This window comes from Lissotriton vulgaris, chromosome 3_1 (assembly GCF_964263255.1).
Source record: "Lissotriton vulgaris chromosome 3_1, aLisVul1.2, whole genome shotgun sequence".
Lineage (NCBI taxonomy): Eukaryota > Metazoa > Chordata > Amphibia > Caudata > Salamandridae > Lissotriton > Lissotriton vulgaris.
Window position 1 is genome coordinate 1,722,133,972 of NC_141689.1, and position 17,144 is coordinate 1,722,151,115.

Sequence of the window (17,144 nt, forward strand, 5' to 3'; positions counted from 1 at the left end):
AAATAACTTAGGTACAATCCCTGAAGCAAGAGCCTGGTGGACTGGCTGCAGGTCATGTGCATTGACAATATCCGCATGATTTGTTAGGCATAGGGCCACAGTGTGGTTTGGATAATAGTAAATGGGTGTTGGACCAAGTCACATGCCTGGCACTGAGGTCAACATCCCTAGCATAGACAGTGGTGTAACATAGGCCACCACAGCCTCCACGGTGCAAGGGGCCCGAGCTCCAGGAGTCCCCCCCAACACAGTACCCTCGCCTGACAGCTCTAGACTGAGTCCTGAGAGGGGCCCCTTCCTGTATTTTGCAGGGGCCCCCATTCAGGTTTTGTTACACCACTGAACAAAGAGATTAAGCAAGTGCACATAGAGTAGACTGCCGGAGAGGTTGGGTGCAGGGCTTACCCACAAACCAAGTCCTATTACCAACCCTTGCTGCACATAGCAATGCCATTGTCCTCATAAGTAGTCCGGGCAGCATGACGGTCTGAATAGCAGGAAAGAGTATAGTTCATAATGGATTGGGCAGAGTGCCTGACCTGAGCCCAAGTACTGTGGTCAACACCTAATGCACATGGCTAAAGCTTGATTGTAGAGGTAGCTGTGTGGCATTGGAGGTTGGGTGCAGGGACTGATTGAAGGCCTCGTCTTTCAGTGGACCCCTGTGATGCATAGTGTAAATAAATTCCCAGCTGCGGTTTTTGAATTGTGGGACGTGTGCAGGGCCAGGCTGCTGAGCAAGTTTAATTCAGTAATGAATGTCTTCTAAAAATTGAGTCACGCTGACAAATGTAAACCATAGAGCCCTCACAATAGAATTTTCCTGTTGTCCAAGATGGCGCAGAGGACGGCACACCAAATGACACAGCATGTGTCTTCATCATACCATGAAATACATTACAACCCATGCATTCACCTTATTTTATAGTACATACAAACATAATACGTTCTTGTAGACATTTATGACCATACTGTCAGTTTTAATATAAGCATGTAGTCACGCTGTATTATTTACGACTCCCTCCTGTGCCTGAGTCAAAATTCCAAAACTCCCCCAGTTGGTCTTACTACTGGCCCAGCATTTACTGTTCTTCTCCTCTTAAATTTATAAACTTGATCTAAAATATCATTAACTTTTTGGCTCTGCAGACAAAGTTGGCACTTACCTTTACATCATTGACATTCATTCTTGTTCCCTCCTTCCCTACAAAGATGTCATCAATGTCCACCAGCATGTATCGATCAAGCGACAATGTCAGCCTTCTCCTTGTCAAGAAAGAGATGGCATCAATAAATATCAGCTTGTGCAGCCAAAAGTTTAGGTTGTTTACAAAGAAAACCCTCTGAATCCCATCCTGGAGTCCAACATCATGAATGACGGTTGCATGGATAGCAGCTTTAGGAATGGGAAGCGGAAGGTTTTCCGAGGGCTTTACTTTGGTGAATACCACAGGTTGATACGCTGAATGATTAATCTGGTAAACCGTCCAGTCGTTGCCAGGTAACGAGCCCCTGTCCAGATTGGAGGATTTGGTAATATGAAGCAACGGGGACTGCGGGTTAACGCAGCAGTTCTTGACACCCACATTGCTATGCAGAGAAAACGAAAAGCCTTTCAGTTGTGAGCCCTGGACGCTGTTCTCACTTGCCTTGTGAAACCCAATAACACCCACACCAAACTGCAGACAGTACTTATCCAAGAGTTCTTTGTTCCATGAATCCATATTTGCATACTTTTGCATATTTTCAAAGATAATCAGTGCATATCTTCCTCTGTGCTTTTCGGTGAGGACCAGTAGATCAGCTTTTCCAGACGCAATCTCTGTATGGTACTGGAACCGACTGGATTCTAGAATTGCGATGATATCTTGCCCAAGCTGCGAGTATTGGCTCTCTACAAAGACCAGCACCACAGAGTCGGTTCTAAAAGCAGCAGCTGGATTGACTGTGTGGATATCCATCAGTCTATAGGGCAAGAGCGGAAGATCTCCGCAATCCACGTCTGACGAAACCTCAGAAATCTCATTTTCCTGTTTGTATCCATTGTATAAATAGTACGCCGATATAAGGATGCTCACCATACAAAAGGTGGCAAGCAGGAAAATGGTCCTTTGGAAGTGTCTGTGAAGTTTCATGATAAAACTCATGCTGCGTTCTTGGCTTCAATTTTTCCCAACACCAGATGGATGAAAATTGAATTTAGTACCTTTCTCCAATTATGCTGTAGTGATTTATGTAACCATTGCAGCACATCTATCCTTCTTCTGAGACTTTCAGAGAAAGTAAGATCTGAAAAAGAAGAAAATCTGTTTAATGTTTATGCTGTGTACTTGTGTCAAAGAGAACAGCATCGTTATATAACAGGAAATAACACCCCTTCTAATGCTGAATTCCAATCACTTCTCACAAGTACTTGCCAGGCACTGCCACTGCAGTCATGGAGGGTTTGAGGTTAGCTATATCATGCGCTTGCTGAAAAAATGTGCCACTTGCACGGGCGGCTCCTCCACAATGGCGGAAAAGAATCGCCCCACTGGCTCAGAGCCAACAGGTGAAAAATAAACAATATTCTTTCATCATTTTATTATTCAACTGCTGACTGAGCCAGCGGGCGCAGGGAGGGGTGGGGCCAGGGCAATGGAAGGTGGGAGGAAGACTGGTTACAGTAGCGGCCCGTGTTTGGAGTGCTGCCGGGCGGTGACGTGGGGTGGCGGAGGGGCATGGTGGGGGGTAGTAAACTCCGGAATACCCCTGCACACAGGTAAGTACACAAACAAATAAAGAAAACACATTTTGTTGAAAGTCCTGTATCGAATTTGGCGATGCAGCGTGCGCAACAAAATTAGTTTACTTTAGTTGTTTGTGTACTTACCTGTGTGCAGCCGTATTCCGGAGTTTACTTCCCCCCACCCTGCCCCTCCCCCGCCCCATGTCAGTGCCCGGCAGCGCTTCCACCACGGGCTGCTACTGCTGGTTTATGTATTTCTAAGTGCACTTGTGTTTTTGGCCGGCCGTCTTAGGCGGGCCAAACACACATGCACAATTAGGTTTCTCCAATCGGGCTCTATTGAACAGCCAGGCTGGAGAAACAGCACAAACTCCTATGCCTGGGTGGAGCATAAAACGAGCCTGATCAGGCCAATCCATGCGCTGCTCTTATAGCAAGAGAGCAGCACGGAGATTGCACTGGAAGCAAGTGATGCTGCCCCAGTGCCTGCCGGGACAAGGAAGAACATTGAGGCGAGACGCGACACTGGAAGCTTCAGGTAAATTCCTTTTATTTAAAATTATTATTACCCCCCCTACTTCCCGCCTGCGCTACCCCCACCCCCACCTCCACCAACCCCACCGCCTTTTCTTTGTGGCAGTCACCACTGGCCACTTGTGTAGGAAGCACAACTATAAAATAGTGCTTGGTTTGTGTTCCCTGGTATTTTGGTGTTACCAAAAGCATGCTCCTTTGCTTACAAGGGCCCATGGCCGCTGGAATTATGCTACAATGGAGAACCAATTTATATGTCACGGGTGAGTAATTATGCAGCAAGAAAAGGAAAATGATGGGGCATAGTGTGGCACATATTGTGACTGTATAATTTCGCTATTTATGTCTTTTTAGAGGCTGGGTGCAGGGATTGACTGCGGGTCTCGTCCTGTAGCGAACCCCTGCGGTTCATAGTGGAAAGAAATTCGCAGCTGGGGTTTTAGCATAGTGTGCCGAGTGCAGGGCCAGGCTGCTGAACAAGTTTAACTTAGTAATGAATGTCTTCTAAGAATGGGGTCATGCTGACAAATGTAAACCATAGAACCCTCACAATAGAATCTTCCAGCGGTCCATCATGACGCAGAGGACGGCACACCAAGATGGCGGAGCATGTGTCTTCATTATACCATGAAATTACTTTTCAACCCATGCATTCACCTTATTTTATTGTACATACAACCATAATACATTCATGTAGTGACATACATTAGTGACAGTGTAGCACCAGGATATAGTAATCCTTTACAAAGGACCTGCTACTACATGGCACCATGTGTAGAATGTATTAATAAACTTAGGTATGTTTGAGACAGAAATATATTTTACATTTCCTAACTATGCAAAAATAGGTACATGTATTATTATGTGGAAAACACTGCGGCCGCGGAATCGTACACTTCCAGAGTTACTGCACACAAACAATCTATAAAGCTGCTTGCATGAGTGCAGAGTTCACATATGCAAAATCTAATGAGGCATTCCCTCACTTACATGTGGGCATACCCGATATAAAAGCGGCAACCCCATGTCAACCATGAACAACCCCCTGAACAGGCATTTTTAAGCATAAAGACCCCTCAAGTACCCTCTAACGCCTATGAGAATAGGCATTAAGAATTCTTCCTAAGAAATTGTGCACCACACGAAGGGTTTCTGTTCTCTTCCACTAGCAGGGCTGGAGTTCTCTTCTGTCTCTGGAGGAATTCTGTATATTCTCAAGGAGAGGGGGGAAAACATGTTGTTCCCTGACACTGTGCCCCGCTATGTATGTGTTCATGCACTTTTACAGTGTTGTGCTGTGTCTGGTGGGCTGCACTCTCTGTACAATGATGCAATGCAAGGTCTGGGAGTAAGCACTGTTACCAGACCATTGTCTGCTAATGTATACTCAAACTGAAGGCCTGCATCGCCCTATGTAATATGGCCTCAGATAAGATAAATACATCTCAACAATTATAAAATATAGGTTTTTATATTTTTATTGATGTCTACTTTCACTGGTTGGGGAATTAATACAATAGACTGTTGCAAAAACGCAACATTAGCTATAGGTATAAAAGCGCATGGGAAATGTGCAAAAGTACACCCTAGCAAACCCACAGAAATTAGTGTTTAAAGCTGAATTATATTGCGATGAAACCTGTTCCCCATATCAATTAATCTTTAGGTCTCGACTACAGACAACTTTAACTACCTACTGGCAATAACTATTTTTTCCATTATACATATGGCTTTGGGTCGGCCACTTGCTCATGATTGGATGGCTTTGTAGTCTATCTCCCTTCGCTACTCCTCTTTCAATAGCTTTCTTCTGTATTACTCGGTATTCATATTTATTTCCACCCCAGGAGCATTTCACTCTCACAGTGTTGTAATTGATAGCTTGGCAACTTTTTCACACTTTGTGAGAAATCTTTTGATAGTTTCATTTACCGTTCTAACATAGGCACATGACCGTGGCGGGAAACGGAACTCCGTTTGTTCCAGGACCGCAGAGACGAGATACAGCTTTCTAACAGAATCATGATCTTGACCTACGCCAACACCAGACCCTTGCCTTGAAAAAGCCCACGGCCTATAGGCCAACAGGGCGAAACATGTGTTGGCTGTTCTTTATCCACAGATGTAACATGAAATAAAAACTACGCACTTAAGACTTTCAAAGAACGTCTGTATTTCATTTTCGGATCACTTCTGACAAAACGTGAGGGCACAGTCCTCCACTTTTTCTCGATCTAACATAGGTGTCTCCCATCTTAGAACAGAAGATATAAATGGCCACTAGTGTCATGCTGCAGTGTCAGGTACACATAACTACACACGTATCATGACTAATTTCTGTGCCTGTATGAATGTATGAATGAGCGTATGGCTACTCCAAGGAGTGTCGCAGCACTGCTCCGAAAGTGAACCAACCAATTATTATAGGTTTGAGGCAAAGAGATGAGTTTTCAATATTTCCCAATGTATCAGGAGTTCATTCTAGACCCTGCTCGCAAGGATAGAGAAGGAACAACCACTAGCTCTCACCAAGTGGAACTTTGGAGTCTGAACTAACAGAGACAATGCTGACCTCAAACCTCTAGGGGGGATATAGTGGGAGATTCTCTTTATCAAGGAAGAAGGGACTTGACTGTAGAGTCCAGAGTGCATAAAAATCATAGCTTTAAGCAATGTCATTTGTTTAATAGGTAACCAATGCAAGTCATTCAGCATGGTGGAGATACAGTCCCTTCTTGACAGGTCCATTATGAGTCAGACAACTGCATTTTGAGCAATCTGTAATTTATGGATTAAAAAATCAGACAGGGCAATGTAAAGGCAGCTAGAGTAATCCAATCTGGAGGTGATCAACACATGGATAACTGTGCTCCAAGTTTCATCTGGAAGGGAATCCAGGAATTTCCACAAGGATTGTAAGAGACCAGAACAGGTCCCAAACACTGATACTGAGTGTCAAAATATAATTTTTCATCAATTCTAAGACTCAGGATTTAGCTGATTTTACTGTGGTGGTCGCTTTAAAGCTAAGGCTTTTAGCCGTCCTTTCAGGGTCCCTCAGGAATCCACGCTAAGCCCCACTTTTTTCAATCTGTATGTCACCCCCACTCACTGAGCTCATACGTTCGTGCAGCTTTCAAGAACTTTCTTATGCGGATTACAGTCGGACTATGGTAGCTATCTCCAACGACCTGCCACTAGTGGCCAACAGATTTAATCTCTGCATGACCAGAATAAACATTTTGATGAAGGAAAATGTTCTTAAACTGAACACTGAGAAAACTGAGGTGCTTGTGTTTTGGGGGGGGGGGGGGTGGCAAGAATCCATCTGGACTGGCAGATGGAGGCCAGAAGAATGCAGCCCATCACCCACTCCAGTTAAATCTGCAAAAATTCTTGTTGTGATGTTTGATACCCTTTTGAATGTTGAGTTGCAGGTCAATCGGACCTCTGGCATCTGTTTCTATATTATTGAGACTCTCAGAAAGATCTTTCCTTTTATTTCTGTTGAACTACAGCATGTGATGGTCATTGCTTTAGTTTAATCTGGATTTGACTACTGCTGTGCCCTTTATTTGAATATCAAGTCCTCCTCATTGAACAACCTGCAAGGGATTCAAAATGCTGCTACACACATTATTCTTGCTATCCCTAAGCATGCGTTGGTTAGAGAGGGTATCAAGACGCTGCATTGGCTACCTCTTCTGGAGTGCATCTTCTATAATGCTATATGCATAGTCTTTCAAGCCCTCCAACATAAAGGGTCTAAACATTTCTTGGCCCTGTTTAACTGGTACATACATATATAAATCCCTGGCAGGTCACTTAGATCCTCTTCTGGTAGGAAAGTCAGTATCCATAGATTTCAAACAGCTAAACAGGGCGGCCGCTCTTTCTCCGGTGCTGCCTCCAGGCTTTGGAATTCCCTGCCTGCCCATATTACCAATATGGATTTTTTTACTTTGTTTAAGAATTCACTGAAAACTTGGCTTTTTCATTGATGGGGGAGGAAGAGAAGGAATATCTTGTCGCCAACTAAAATTGGTCCACAGATCTCTTGCTTTGCCAAAAAGGGGACCATCAGTCTTGTCAGTATTACATTGCAGGCAGTTTCTCTGCATCAAAGTAAAACATTCTTCAAGCAAGCGGCAAAGGAAACAGGTTTGAATGATCAAAAGTAAGGAGCAACTGAGTATCATCCACATACAAAATTATAGCTTTTCCATGAGATTCAAAGAGGGAAGCTAACGGGCCCAAATAAATGTTAAATTGGGTAGTACCCTGTGAACATCTGAGTGTGATATTCTTCTTTGAGGAGACATGGGGGCATCCAAATCTCTTGAGAGCTCCCTTTGAGGAAAGACTTGATCCAAAGCCATGCATGGTGGTCTAGGTAAATATCTGACAGCCGTTGTAATAGCACCTGATGGGAGACGGTGTTAAACACTGCAGATAAATCCAACAGTAGAAGAGCCACATTTTTGCCCACGTGAAGTGCACATTTGATAGTTTTTGTAATTTCTAAGAGGATAGACTCTAAGCTGTGTTAAGGACGGAAATCCGACTGGATATAATGAAGAGGTTTATTGGGTTCCAAATAGTTGGATAATTGGATATTGACTACTTTCTCCAATATTTTCGAAGCAACGAAATTGGTTGATAATTGAAGAAACAGAATTGATCCACAGAAGGTTTTTTCAGGAGAGGAATTCAATTGGCATTTTTCCAGCAGGCAGGAACAGAGGCAACCTCTAGAGACTGATTTAAAAGCTCAGTTATTACTGGGGCAATTGAGGTAGCAAAAAGCACAGGTGCTAAAGCATTTGAATGACTGCCAGGGCAATAGTGAAGAAACAGCCAATAAGATCTTTGTCAGAGGGATCGGATGAAAGTTATTCGGAAAGCGAGAATCTGTAGAAATTGGTAGCAAGTCCTTCATTATCGTAGGCTTACTGGCTTTGTTGATGATAGCATACCCGCCATTAATATTGTTGGACCTGGCCCATTTTGCAGGGTTATCCCCAAACTTTTTGCCTTCTTCCTCTTATTTTTTCTGACCTGTTTGTGTTGCCTTTAGAACTCTGGGCACTTTACCACTGCTAATCAGTGCTGAAGTGCATATGCTCCCTGTGTAAATTGTAACAGCGATTGGTTTATCAATGTTTGGCATATTTGATTTACTAGTAAGACCCTAGTGCAGAGCACTGTGTGTGGCCTGTAAATCAAATGTTACTAGTGGGCCTGCAGCACTGATTTGACACCCACACAAGTAACCCTGCAAACATGTCTCAGACTTGCCACTGTAGTGACAGCAAGTGCAGTTTTAAACTGCCGTGGTGACCTAGCTAGTGCACCCACTTGCCTGGTCCAAACCTTCCCTTTTATTACATGTAAGACACCCCTAACAGGGGCAGCTCCTCCACTATGGCAGAGCAGCGTCGCTCCATTGCTTTTAAGCAGTGGGACGCAGAAACCTAAAATGATAATAATTTTGCGTTATTATAATTTTCCTGCTGCTTTGCGGGCTGGTGAGTGGGCTGCTCTGCTCTTTAACCAGTGTTACAGCCAACAAATGATGGACAGAATGCTGACAATGCAAACATTCTCCCCAGTCAAAAGATCTGGGTTAAATCCATTGTTCTTTTTCCCACTGCGCCACCCCAGTTTGGACCCAGCCATATGCAAAAGCATCCTGGGACCGGTTTCAGGGTATGTCACCCTTCTTCAGCCAGGCTAGCTTCAATCCTGTGGCGGCACAGTGAGCATGGGACCCACGGCTGGGCATACCTATCCCACTTAGGGCGAAAAGTGTTACAGCAAACAAATGATGGCCAGAATGCTGACAATGCAAACATTCTCCCCCAGTCAAACGATCTGGGTTAAATCCATTGTTCTTTTGCCCACTATGCCACCCCAGTTTGGACCCAGCCATATGCAAATCAGTCTTGACCCTGTGCCAGGGACATGTTTTATAACACAACGCGTTTTAAAGACTGTGAGTCTGATTCAGAGTTTAGCAGTACATACTCTGCCTCAAACGTGATGGATATCCGATCTGTGCTATTACATGTGCATGTTATCCTAACGCATGTAATAAGGTGCACGGCCGGACTGGGAAGCGAAACAGGCCCTGGAAAACTGCTCAGCCAGACACTCCCCCCCTAGGGGTGGGGGTGGGCGGCTGAGCTGTTTGCTAGAGGCGGTTTAGGCCAATTTTGTTACAGATGGCCGATGTTGCCGGTCGGCGGTAACACAAACACCACCCAAGGGCCCAAAAGTTGCCTCCACCCTGGCGGCCCAGCAGGAAAACACCTGGTGCCCACGACGGCCAGTCTGGGTCTGATAAGGTGGACATTATATCCGTTAGATTTTTGACAGAGTACCCATCCGACAGACTCTAAACCAGGACCTGTGACCCTTGTGTTTTTCTCCATACCAATATTAAAATGGCTGTCTCATATACACCTAAGGAATGCCTACCTCCTATTAACCTAAGGAATGCCTCTTTAATGTATTTGAATGTTCACCTTTTATTCGATGTTTTCATCTTTCATTTTCTGTTGTTTGTTTCCATGACAAATTCTCTGCCAGGCACACTGACGCTTAGGTTTGCAGTCAAAACAGAATGTGTCTTGAATATTAAAGTAATTCCGTTCTTTAATTTGAGCTCACATTGTTTTCTTGCCTTTAATTAGAGTCCATGTCATAGAGCTGTATTTTCATAATCAGATGTACAAATTCAAGATTCACTTTTAAGCTGCTGGTAGGTTTTTTGAACTGTTGTTGTTGCCAAGCAGATGATGTTTTGCTCTTATGAAGCACTGTCCAAAATAACACATTTTCTTTAAAAAATAGATTTTGGATCGAGATGCAGACAACTAGGATGTATGTGTATTATGTGCAAATTTTGGGGGGGAGGATATGATCAACACTTTATGCTGGTTTCCATCACAAATGTGATGCAAAACCACACAAAGTGTTGATTTGGGGATTTACTTTCCAGTGGAAAACATATACTGTGCTAGAAAGTCACCCCAAAGTATCAAAAAGTAGTGCTCCTTTATGCTAAGGAAGCGTACCATGAATTTTGACCCAAATGTTGGTTTAGCATCACACACACACACACCTACACACACACCCACACACACGCACACACACACTTTTACTACTGTGCAAGTTCACGGGTGTGTTCTTCAATGCAAGCCAGCCTAAAGTGCCAAAGCAGGGAGGGGGGGAGAGCAGTGTCATATCTTAGTAGATATGGCGGCTGTTCTACTCTCTTCTTTCACACAACACCGCACTTTAATTCTGTTGCTGCTGCACTGCTTATAAAAAGTAAATCTGGCTCTTTGATTTTGCTCAAAATCATCCCTTTAAGGCCATAAGAATGTCAGTTTGAGAGTAAAAGCAGACATGCGCACACTGTGGCAAAACAGCATGTTGCACTGAGCGTGAATGATTTCTACAGAGCAGCAACGTGCACACGTGCAAAGCACTGTAACATGTGCATTTATACAGTAATCTGAAAATTCCAAGGTTCTTGAGCCAATGCGCACTGCCTCATAAGTAAACCTGAGCCATTGAAGTAAAAATAATAGCAGGTCGTGCTATCAGTATAATTCACATGTGTTTATCAACATGTTTGATCTGCTTTGCACATCCCACCCCTTAGTCAACCCTTAGCCCTTAAATAATGTAAAGCAACGAATGGCTTGTGGATTTCCTGTAAGTCATAACTGTACTTCTTCTACATGCAATGCAATGTAAATTTGAAATTGACAAAAAAAAAATGCATGAACTTGAGCCTGCTGCTTCGTATATTATTTAACAAAAATGAGTAGGAATGTTTGTGTGCTTTTAGTCTTTCTGACATGCTGTGTGGATAAAACCCTTGCAGAAACACCCAGCATTTATTTAGGAACAAGCGCTCCTCGTTTAATGAATGCTCACTGTACTGATGCCCAAAGACATTACTTTTCTGAATCAGCACTGTATGTTATTTTGAATATATATTGATAACCGTGCGCCGATTACTTCTTTTGGCCTCATCTTCATTGTGAACCAATATGGGACCTATTTGCATTTCCCCTTTTAGGATTGCAGATTATAGACTGTAGACGACACTGGCTGGGCTCTATGAACTTTCCACTATCTGACACTAATTTACGTTGGAGATACAGAAGTGGCTCACAGGGCCATGCAGTATTGTTGAAGAAATGAAGAGAAATAGAAAAGTTGACAAATAGAGGATATTTTATGGTCTTTTTCATTGCAACTTTGTGGGTGCAAAAGAACAGGAGTTAATGCTAACATATATTGAGAGAGCAAAATGGTTGAAATCGGTATGCTTGTTGATAGGGGTAAGAGATTTTAGAGTTGCTCTTCGTATCCTTTTAACTGATACAAGCTCCCTAGCTGTTGTATGCGGAGTTGCTAAATACCTATCAAGTGCATGGTATATCCGCTCTAAGTCGCTAAACTATAAAAATGTTTAGAGCCTGCAGGAATAGAATCCTTGTTTGTACATTACTGTTATCAATTGAGAGATCTCTTAAAAATCTTATTTTTAACTGTATATATGTATTTTTATTGTTTTTAATGTGTCTTTTCACTGTATGAAATAGCTACAAATCGCTCTTTTTAATCTCTATTTTTACTCTCTTGTCACAATATATGTTTGTTTGTACTTTCATGATATTTTATATCGAATAAAGTATAATAAAAAAAAAGCTAACATATATTTTCATTCAAAATACATTTAAGTTTATCTTGAACTGCAAAAGAGGTAATATTTAGAAATGGAGTTAAACTGACCATTCTCAAATAGTTTTTTAAACTTATGAAGTGCATTCTGCCACAGATATACACACCGGGAAAGAAATTGATTTGATGCAGATGTGAAGAATATGCAAAATTACACCTAAATGCTAACTTCACAGCTGACTCAAACTGTGCTACGAGGACAGGCAAATGCAATGTCTGTGATATAGGTTGTGGCTCTTACCTGTAATCATCAACCCTAATTTATTTTCAAAAGAGAAGTTTACTCTCAGGCTCAGCCCATGTCTCTGTCTTAAGTAAGTCTGTTGGAAAAGTGACCACGTAAAGCAGCAACCACAAGGTACATAAATGCAGAGAAAAAATAAAATGGGCCCTCTAATTGGCATTTACGGCTAGGTCTTCATTGATAAGGCAGTGCATATTCTGTAGTAAGTGACCACCACTTTGTCAGGGGCACCCCTGTGCTAGTGCCAGATTAATTATTTGCAGTAAAGGACAACTGTGAAAACAGACTATGTGTAGTCTTTTTACCATAGCTACGAGTTCTAAACCAATGCCTACTAGAAAGCCGCCATCGATACTCATTGATTTTCATTTATCAGTGTTTCTTAGATGCGCACTTCATTCTCTTGTTTTTGAGCATGTTACATTTTTTTAACTTTACACACAAACGGTGTCTTTTTTTAAATCAACACAGGTTTTCTTTGAAAATCAGTACACATTTTTCTTTCAAGTATGTACCATGTAATCCAACATTTTCAAACGTGACAATTCACTTTCTTTAACGCCCAAACTGTAGGCATATTTTTAGAATATTTTGAGCCCTGTACAGGCCCACAGAAAGCCGACACAGCGGAAGAAGCTGAAAAGCGGCAGGCACGTGTCCAAGCAGATGCAAGGGATCCCAGTTTGGCAGCACTGAAAGCATATGAATCGTTCACTGTTCTAATTCCGCTCCGAAACTGGCAAATTGTGAGATTTGGGTTCCAAATATTTCATAAATTCCTGTTACACATTTTTCAGATTTCATGATGTACTCATTACAGAACACACACAAAGTTAGAAATGCCACCCTGACTTTAAGGTGACGTCAGATAGTGTTTTACGTGGAACACATGGTGGTTGGAAAAATAGCACACATAAATGGGGGTAATAAAAATCATTTGATGGTAATTTGTGAATTATTTTCCCCATAAATCTCTTTTGCATCTGGTTGTGCATGCAGAAATGGTTGTATACATGGTGGAAATTGTTGCAGTATAGGCATACAAGAATGAAAACGGGAACCCTTGGCAATTTCACTGAGTGCAGGGGTGGGAAAAATGTCAGATAAGAAAATGGAACATATTCAATTTCCTGAAAAGCATTCGTATTATGCGAATTACGATTTGCTCTGTTCTCTGAGTGAAAATGATATAAATGGAATACCTGGACATACTAAAGTCACACAAGATACCTACTTATTGTATTTTCCATACCATTTTTAAAGCCATGTGATGAGAATTGCGAGCCGTGGATGTGGATGTGGAAAAAATCTAGGCCCAGATGTTTTAATCTTTCACATAACACAAAGGCAGAGATAAACTGTGCCATATTTGAAAAGATATGGCTCTGTTCAGCTCTCCCTGAACTGCCATACTTGTGCCTAATGCCAGCGCGTGCACCATCATTTATTATAGACACTGGTTTCTTTTTTTGCACAAAAACACGATATTTCTCCTTCTTATGCCAAGGTCAGGTATGCAAACCAATTTAGTGCAAACCCAGGTTTATGAATTCAGTAATGCCGAGTTTGTGTCAAAATACAAGGGCAGATGCACAAGAACACTCATGTGCCATAAATGTAACGCCTTCCCGATGCAGAGTAACACAAGGCAGTGCTACGTGTTGCCTTGCATAATTTTTTTTTTGCAAAGCCATAAAGATCCATCTAAATTGGGCTTTGTGTGGATTTCTAGATCCTGAAATACATTTTACATTGTGGCTGCAGCAAGTGGTGCACTCATAGTGCAAAATGTTAGAAAATTTGGGCCCTAGTTCCAGAGTTACTACAAAACATTATTCTGCACAGACTTGTCTTCCACTGGTAAATAAAATTGTGAACAAAGCACACGCAGTATAGAAATAAAAAATAAAACAAAATACGTGAAAAGCATTCAAGTATAATCATGTTCCTATGAGAAAAAATATTTGCCTGCACATAGTATAGAAATTGGAATTATGCACAATTGTAAGGGAAGAATAAAAGCACACATGGAATTAAGATGTGTCCCTATACAAAAAGCATAAATAAAAAATAAGCACAGGGCGCATGCCAGGGTGCTAGAAGTGTAGAACCCGCTGCCACAGTAACAATGCATTGATGGTAAGCCGCTTGCTAAGGTTGTGTTTATAGATACCACTTCATGAGAGAGACCCTGGATCAAACTGTATCATCAGAGGGGATAACGCTTAAGATTAGCTGTTTGAGTTTTATTGTGCTTAGGCGGGTATAAGCTTGTTTTCTTTGCCCATAATATTTGTGGCAACTAATGGAGAATGACCCCGGGCCCTGGAGACTAAAACATTCCTAAAGTGAACCGTGCTCTCCCCTGACAGGAATGTGGAATTAAGTGCCATGGTTTGGCGCTATTTATAGAGCAGGATAATAAAATATTGGAAACTCCTGTGCGTTGTTGTCCCAGTATTACCCAAAGAATGCCCTGTGGGGAAACCTGCTGCTGGCTGCAGATTAAGAGATCACATCTATTTTTATGCATTGCACCTTTGCCAGAGCACAGAGAGCAAAATGTTATCCTAGAACTGAACGCAGTGACGCGAGGGCCACTATCAAGAACCGAATCTGTGCCAGTGCGAATTGGAGCTGAGAGCACGTTTTCTAAAGGAATTGTTCTGTTTAGCGTCAGGGTTGGACTGAGACAGAAAATAAACCCAGGCACCAAAACAAAAGTGCCCCCAATTAGCGAATTTGATAGGTAAAAGTGGCTCCCACTTGTATAACCAGACAGTTTCGAACTTGTATAGACAAACTTATATGTGTTTTGAAAAATAGGCCGACTGCATGCGTTTGTGCTTGCTGCAGGCAATGTTTGTGCTAATATCATGGAAATCAGTGGTATAAACTGTCCCACCAGACCATAAAACAGGCACATAAACAGCACACACACTTGCCTGTGACACTAGGACTCTGGAAACATCCTGATTGCCCTTTAGCAGCGCATAATTTGAGCTGGTGGGTTCCCTTGCTCAGCACCAGCACTTAATAATCAACTGCAAAAATAGCAATTGATGGACAGAATGCAGAACAATGTCATACACTCACCACAGTACAGAGATCTGGGCCTAAATCCATAGTTTTTTTGCCCACCATGCCATTCCAGTTTGAACCCTGCCCTATGCAAATCAGTCTTAAGCCTGTGCCCAATGGGAACCGTCCAGCCTGAACTGCCAGGCAAGGTCCTCCCTGGACTGGAAACAAGCATCATAGGACTGGTTTCAGGGTTTCACCCCTCATCAGCCAGGAAACCTTGACTCCAGTGGCATGGAGAGCACTGGACCCACATCTGGGCATACCATTCCCACTTGTGGAGACAAATGCAAAAACAACAATAGATGGACAGAATGCAGAACAATGTCATTAATTCACCCCAGTACAGAGATTTGGGCCTAAATCCATCGTTTTTTTGCTCACCATGCCATTCCAGTTTGAACCCAGCCATAGGTAAATCAGTATTGACCCTGTGCCCATTGGGAACAATCCAGCCCAAACTCTCCTTGTGTTTGCTTTGTTAGCCCTAAATTGGCAGAGTATGCCTAGACGTGGGTGCCTTGCTCACTTTGCCACTGGATTCAAGCTAGCCTGGCTGATGAAGGGTGTTACCCAGAAATCGGTTCCAGGATGCTTGATTCTGGTTCAGGGAAGACCTGGCTTAGCACTTCAGGCTAGCCTGTTCCCATGAGGCACAGGGTCAAGACTGATTTGCATATAGCTGGGTCTGAACTGAGATGGCTAAGTGAGCTAGAGAATGATGATGGATTCAACCCAGATCGGTGACTGGGGGTGAGTGTCTAAAAAGTTTTATTGCTCCGTCCATCATCTTCTTGTGTTTACTTAATCATCAACACCAGCATTTTTCAATTGTGGTAGGCACAGGGAGATAAAGTGATTTGCCCAGAATTACAGGATGTTGAGTCAATGCTCAGATTCAAACATGGTTCCCCACCTCTGAAGTCGGCAACTCTGGCTAATACGCAACGTCCTCTCCCCACCTTTATGGTCAGTAGTTGGTTCTATTTTAAATGGTTTTAACAGGACAAATGGGCTGGTGCAAGCTGTCTCTTGACAACAGCCCAGCACTTATCTTTTTTTACAAATTAACCTCTGCCATGTAGGCCAGTCCGACCCTGTCTATCGCGCATACACTTCCTCTGTAACTCCAAGAGACAGAGCATGAGCAGCAGCATTAGGATCCAGGTTCACCAATTTATTGGTTCACCCTAAGGTCTAAGAGTTAATGGAGGGCAAATGCTGTGCATGGTCCATCTGATGCCCCATCACGCGTCAAATTCTCCAAAGAATAGACACAAAACATGCAATCAATCAATCAGTCAAATTTATAAAGCGCACTACTCACCCGCTAGGGTCTCAAGGCGCTGGGAGGGGTGGGGTCCACTACTGCTCGAATAGCCAGGTCTTGAGTTGTTTCCTGAAGGAGAGATGGTCCTGGGTCAGCCGTAGGTGGATGGGGAGGGAGTTCCATGTCTTGACCGCCAGGTAGGAGAAGGATCTTCCTGCGGCGGTAGCTCTGCGAATGCGTGGAACGGTGGCGTGGGCGAGGCTGGTTGAGCGGAGCTGGCGGGTAGGCGTGTAGGATGTGAGGCGGTTGTTGAGGTACTTGGGGCCCAAGTCGTGGAGAGCCTTGTGTGCGTGGGTGAGGACTCTGAACATGATCCTCTTGCTGACGGGGAGCCAGTGGAGGTCTCTCAGGTGGGCAGAGATGTGGTTGTGGCGGGGGATGTCCGGAATGAGTCGTGCAGAGGCGTTCTGTATGCGCTGTAGTCTTTTCTGTAGTTTGGCTGTGGGTCCAGCGTAGAGGGTGTT

The 17,144-nt window shown here is 43.1% G+C and overlaps 1 protein-coding gene across 1 annotated transcript in view; it reads right to left on the bottom strand.

The window, feature by feature from the left end:
- Window positions 1-17,144, bottom strand: part of LOC147728368 (bifunctional heparan sulfate N-deacetylase/N-sulfotransferase 3) — a 554,824-nt gene that overhangs the window by 517,373 nt on the left and 20,307 nt on the right. Inside the window, exon 2 of the mRNA XM_086963275.1 lies at window positions 1,167-2,289. Coding sequence (XP_086819401.1) covers window positions 1,167-2,147 — 981 coding nt within the window. The 5' untranslated portion in view covers window positions 2,148-2,289. The remainder of the gene's footprint in view (window positions 1-1,166; window positions 2,290-17,144) is intronic.